At 55.1% G+C, this 6,000-nt stretch overlaps 1 protein-coding gene across 2 annotated transcripts in view; it reads right to left on the reverse strand.

The window, feature by feature from the left end:
* LOC144611333 (epidermal growth factor receptor kinase substrate 8-like protein 1) overlaps positions 1 to 6,000 on the reverse strand; it is a 49,917-nt gene that overhangs the window by 9,516 nt on the left and 34,401 nt on the right. For both annotated transcript variants that reach the window (XM_078430393.1, XM_078430392.1), the window contains 3 exons: positions 5,582 to 5,727; positions 3,739 to 3,883; positions 116 to 156 (listed from right to left, as the gene is read on the reverse strand). In XM_078430393.1, the coding sequence (XP_078286519.1) occupies positions 116 to 156; positions 3,739 to 3,883; positions 5,582 to 5,727 (332 nt within the window). The remainder of the gene's footprint in view (positions 1 to 115; positions 157 to 3,738; positions 3,884 to 5,581; positions 5,728 to 6,000) is intronic.

A 6,000-nucleotide genomic window follows, 5' to 3' on the forward strand; every position in this document is an offset into this window, starting at 1 on the left:
TACTCCAGCATTTCGGGTCTATTCTCTGTGTAAACCAGCGTCCGCAGTTCCTTCCGGCACATTCTGTCACGTGCCGGGTGCAGCCAGTAGAGTGGCGGAGAGGAGCGGCACTTACCCATTGGTCAGCTTGATGGGGACTGTCTGCGGGCCAGATTGCTGTAAGACAAAAGGCAGTCAGTCAGGAGAATGGGGTCGACTGGGCCTGTACTCACGGGGAGTTCACGAGGACGAGAGGGGATCTCATGGAAACAAATAACATTCTTAAGGGGTTGGACAGGCTAGATGCAGGAAACTTGTTTCCCCGATGTTTTTGGGGGAGTCCAGAACCAGGTGTAATGTTTAAGATTAAAGGGCAGGATATTTAGAACTGAGATGAGGGAAAATCCTTTTCACCCAGAGAGTTGTGAATCTGTGGAATTCTCTGCCACAGAGGGCAGTGGAGGCCAATTCACTGGATGTTGTCAAGAGAGAGTTAGATTTAGCTCTTAGGGCTAACGGAATCAAGGGATCAAGGGGAAAGCAGGAACGGGGTACTGATTGTGGATGATCAGCCATGATCATATTGAATGGTGGTGCTGGCTCGAAGGGCTGAATGGCCTCCTCCTGCACCTATTTTCTATGTTTCTATCAGAAGGGTAGCAGGTCCCGGTACAACTATTACCCTCCTTAACTGACCCCCGCCTCCCCATTCCCATGTTCCCCCCCCCCCCCCCCCCCACCATAGCATGCACACATCCCCCCACCATCTCCCACTCCCCCCATCTCCCAGCTCCTTTCCTTTGGGGGTAGTATGGATTATTTAAAAGCATCCCTGAGCTTCGACAGGATTTGGAAGTGCTGTCTTCATTGTGGCTTCAGCAGGGGAGGGGCACGTCATCTCAACAGAGAGAGTATGTGTACGGCCAAACTGCAGATGCTGGTTTAAACCGGACATAGACACAAAATGCTGGAGTAACTCAGCGGGTCAGGCAGCATCTCTGGAGAGAGGGAATGGGTGACGTTTCGGGTCGAGACCCTTCTTCAGATTCTCGGCGACGTTTGAGGTCTGAAGAAGGGTCTCGACCCGAAACGTCACCCATTCCTTCTCTCCAGAGACGCTGCCTGACCCGCTGAGTTACTCCAGCTTTTTTGCGTCTACCTTTGGCATAAACCAGCATCTCCAGTTACTTTCTACAACAGCTGCGAAGAAACATATATGAGCTTCTTGTCAACAGTATTAAGAGGGAAGTGGAGGCCAATTCTCTGAATGCGTTCAAGAGAGAGCTAGATAGAGCTCTTAAGGATAGCGGAGTCAGGGGGTATGGGGAGAAGGCAGGAACAGGGTACTGATTGAGAATGATCAGCCATGATCACATTGAATGGCGGTGCTGGCTTGAAGGGCCAAATGGCCTCCTCCTGCACCTATTGCTATGGAGGGCGTGCAGCGTAGGTTCACTAGGTTAATTCCCGGAATGGCGGGACTGTCGTATGTTGAAAGGCTGGAGCGATTGGGCTTGTATACACTGGAATTTAGAAGGATGAGGGGGGGATCTTATTGAAACATATAAGCTAATTAGGGGATTGGACACAGTAGAGGCAGGAAACATGTTCCCAATGTTGGGGGAGTCCAGGACAAGGGGCCACAGTTTAAGAATAAGGGGTAGGCCATTTAGAACTGAGATGAGGAAGAACTTTTTCAGTCAGAGAGTGGTGAAGGTGTGGAATTCTCTGCCTCAGAAGGCAGTGGAGGCCAGTTCGTTGGATGCTTTCAAGAGAGAGCTAGATAGAGCTCTTAAGGATAGCGGAGTCAGGGGGTATGGGGAGAAGGCAGGAACGGGGTACTGATTGAGAATGATCAGCCATGATCGCATTGAATGGCGGTGCTGGCTCGAAGGGCTGAATGGCCTCCTCCTGCACCTATTGTCTATTGTCTATTGTCTATTGTCAATTAAACCAGTGCAGTTTACCTGAGGGTTTGTTGTGGGCAGGGGGAAAACCGCACTACCGCTCGCCCCTCCAGGTGGCAGCACTGAGCTTAAAGAGGAACCGCCAGCGACTCAGTACCGCCACCCAGAGGGAGTTAATGGAATGGGACCCGTCGCCCCCCAACAGTACAACATCACCACTGCATTCATATATCCAAGATAGACACTCAATGCTGGAGTAACTCAGCGGGTCAGGCAGCATCTCTGGAGAGAAGGAATGGGTGTCGCTTCGGGTCGAGACCCTCCTTCACACCCGAAAGGAGGAGAGGGGATCTTATCGAAACGTATAAGATTATTAAGGGGTTGGACACGTTAGAGGCAGGAAACATGTTCCCAATGTTGGGGGAGTCCAGAACCAGGGGCCACAGTTTACGAATAAGGGGTCGGCCATTTAGAACGGAGATGAGGAAAAACCTTTTTCAGTCAGAGAGTTGTGAATCTGTGGAATTCTCTGCCTCAGAAGGCAGTGGAGGCCAATTCTCTGAATGCGTTCAAGAGAGAGCTAGATAGAGCTCTTAAGGATAGCGGAGTCAGGGGGTATGGGGAGAAGGCAGGAACGGGGTACTGATTGAGAATGATCAGCCATGATCACATTGAATGGCGGTGCTGGCTCGAAGGGCCGAATGGCCTCCTCCTGCACCTATTGTATATTGTCTATTGAAAACGTCACCCATTCCTTCTCTCCAGAGATGCTGCCTGTCCTGCTGAGTTACTCCAGCACTTTGTGTCCATTTTCGGTGTAAACCAACACCTGCAGTTCCTTCCTGCACATTTATATTTCCAAGCCCATTATTTATCTGTTTATTTACAGAAGGTTCCCATTTCAATGCCGAGAGGAAGTAGTTGAGGCTGGTATAATAACTATATTTGAAAGATATTTGGCAACTTTTTCACGCAGAGGATGGTGGATATATCATTGAAACTCGCTGAACAGTGAGCGCCCTGGATAGAGTGGATGTGGGGAGGATGTTTACACTAGTGGGAGAGTCTAGGACCAGAGGGCACAGCCTCAGAATTAAAGGATGTTCCTTTAGGAAGGAGATGTGGAGGAATTTCTTTAGTCAGAGGGTGGTGAATCTGTGAGATTCATCTGTGGAGGCCAAGTCAGTGGGTATTTTTAAGGCAGAGATTGACAGTTTCTTCATCAGTGCGGGTGTCAGGGGTTTTGGGGGGAAGGCAGGAGAACGGGGTTGAGAAGGAAAGATGGATCAGCCATGATTGAATGGTGGAGTCGACTTGATGGAACAAATAGCCTAATTCTCCTCCTAGAACTTACGAAACATTGGGACAGGTCAGCCAAGAGAGAGCTAGATAGAGCTCTTAAGGATAGCGGAGTCAGGGGGTATGGGGAGAAGGCAGGAACAGGGTACTGATTGAGAATGATCAGCCATGATCACATTGAATGGTGGTGCGTACAGGCTCGAAGGGCCGAATGGCCTACTCCTGCACCTACTGCCTATTGTCTATAAGGATATGGGCCAAATGCAGCCAGTTGTGTCCAGTGTAGATGGGGCATGTTGGTCGGTGTGGGCAAGTTGGGCTGAGGGGCCAGTTTTCACGCTGTATCACTCTAGGGATGAAGGTTCCCAGAGTGGGGTGAAGGTGTGGAGAGACATCCATGCCTTGAGATCTTCTGAGGCAGCAGAAGGGACCTCAGACCTGAGATAGGCCACCCTGCTCACCCCTGACCTGCCCGGGTCAGAGGCCGTGACCTGGGCGGCCCCCGGGGTCGGGGGTCGGGGGCCGGGGGTCGGGGTGGTGACCCCGTGCCTACCTGCATGCGGATTATCTCATGCTTGTGCTGGAGCTCGACGGGGTCGTCCCAGGGGGTGCCGTTGGGGTCGAGCTGGTCGGGCACCCACCCCGAGCGGAAGGGGATGGTGTAGGGCGCCTCCCACTGGTCAGGAGGCCACTCCAACCTGCGGGCAAGGAACACAAGACCGGCCGGTCAGAGCACAGCTACCTCACCTCAACGTGGACCTCTCGTCCTCTCCGCCAAAGCCAGGTCCTGGTCTCTGGGTGGAGATCTTCAGCCAAGAGAGGTGGTCTTCCAAGTACCACTTCACCAACGTCTCGCACACAGCGGGTAGAGCTGCTGCCTCACAGCGCCGGAGACCCGGGTTCCATCCCGACTACGGGCACCGTCTGTACGGAGTTTGTACGTTCTCCCCGTGACCTGCGTGGGTTTTCTCCGAGATCTCCGGTTTCCTCCCACACTCCAAAGACGTACAGGTTTGTAGGTTAATTGGCTTGGTATGAATGTGAATAATGTCCCTAGTGTGTGTAGGATAGTGTTAGTGCGCGGGGATCGCTGGGCGGCACGGACTCGGTGGGCCGAAGAGCCTGTTTCCGCGCTGAATCTCTAAACTAAAACTGTAACATCACATAATGTCCCAGCTTCTGATCTCAATTCCCTGACTGCTGAAGTCCAGCGTCCTGAAAACCTTCTCCACTGCCCGATCTAGATTTAGACTTTAGAGATACAAGTGGGGAAACAGGCCCTTCGGCCCACCGGGTCCGTGCCGACCAGCGATCCACACACAATATCCCACACCCACTAGGGACAATTTTATAACTTACTGAGGCCGATTAACCTACAAACCTGTGCGTCCTTGGAGTGTGGGTAGAAACCGGAGCACCCGGAGAAAGCCCACGCGGTCACGGGGAGAACGTGCAAACTCCGTACAGACAGCACCCTTAGTCGGGAAAGTAGAGTAGAGATGGGTGGGTGGGTGGGTGGGGAGATGGATGGATGGGTGGGGGGGGAGATGGGTGGGTGGGTGTGTGGAGAGATGGGTGGGTGTGTGGAGAGATGGGTGGGTGGGGAGATGGGTGGGTGTGTGGGTGGGTAGAAGGGGAGATGGGTGGGTGGGTGGGTGGGTGGATGGGTGGCGAGATGGATGGGTGGGTGGGGGGGGGAGATGGGTGGGTGGGTATGTGGAGAGATGGGTGGGTGGGTGGAGAGATGGGTGGGTGGGTGGGGAGATGGGTGGAGGGTGGGGAGATGGGCAGGTGGGTGGGGAGATGGGTGGGTGTGTGGGGAGATGGGTGGGTGGGTGGGGAGATGAGTGGATGGATGGGTAGATGGGCAGGTGGGTGGGGAGATGGTTGGGTGGGTGGGGAGATGGGTGGGTGGGGAAATGGGTGGAGGGTGGGGAGATGGGCAGGTGGGTGGGGAGATGGGTGGGTGGGTGGGTGGGGAGATGGGTGGGTGGGTGGGTGGGGAGATGGTTGGGTGGGTGGGGAGATGGGTGGGTGGGGAAATGGGTGGAGGGTGGGGAGATGGGCAGGTGGGTGGGGAGATGGGTGGGTGGGTGGGTGGGGAGATGGGTGGGTGGGTGGGGAGATGGGTGGGTGGGTGGGGAGATGGGCAGGTGGGTGGGTGGGGAGATGGGTGGGTGGGTGGGGAGATGGGTGGGTGGGTGGGGAGATGGGTGGGTGGGGAAATGGGTGGAGGGTGGGGAGATGGGCAGGTGGGTGGGTGGGGAGATGGGTGGGTGGGTGGGGAGATGGGTGGGTGGGTGGGTGGGGAGATGGGTGGGTGGGTGGGGAGATGGGTGGGTGGGTGGGGAGATGGGTAGATGGTTTTAAGACCAGTGCAGACTGGCAACTCGTACCTGGGCTTGGTCCAGTAGTCGCCCAGTGACTGCCACAGCGTGCTCTCCGTCTCGTTGAGGGTGTCGGTCAGCAGGTGGACCGCATCGTTGGTGAGGAAAGGGGTGGACACAGAACTGGCCAAGTCCGCACCAGCGGTCTGCACCATCTGTGGGCATGAACACAGTGGGTCAAAGCTGGCAAGGCCCCACGCACCCACGGGCAAGGATTGGCAGCGATGGAAAGACTCAGCGTGGAAACAGGAGGCCCTTCGGCCCACCGAGTCCATGCTGCCTGCCACTCACCTGGTCACACCAGCGCCATCTGGTCTCACGTACCAGCGGGCAAGTTGCAGAGCGCCAACGAGCCCAAAAAACACCCGCACGTCTTTGGAGCGCGGGGGGAAACCGGAGCACCCGGAGGAAACCCACGCGGCCACTGG

This window comes from Rhinoraja longicauda, chromosome 40, assembly GCF_053455715.1.
Source record: "Rhinoraja longicauda isolate Sanriku21f chromosome 40, sRhiLon1.1, whole genome shotgun sequence".
Lineage (NCBI taxonomy): Eukaryota > Metazoa > Chordata > Chondrichthyes > Rajiformes > Arhynchobatidae > Rhinoraja > Rhinoraja longicauda.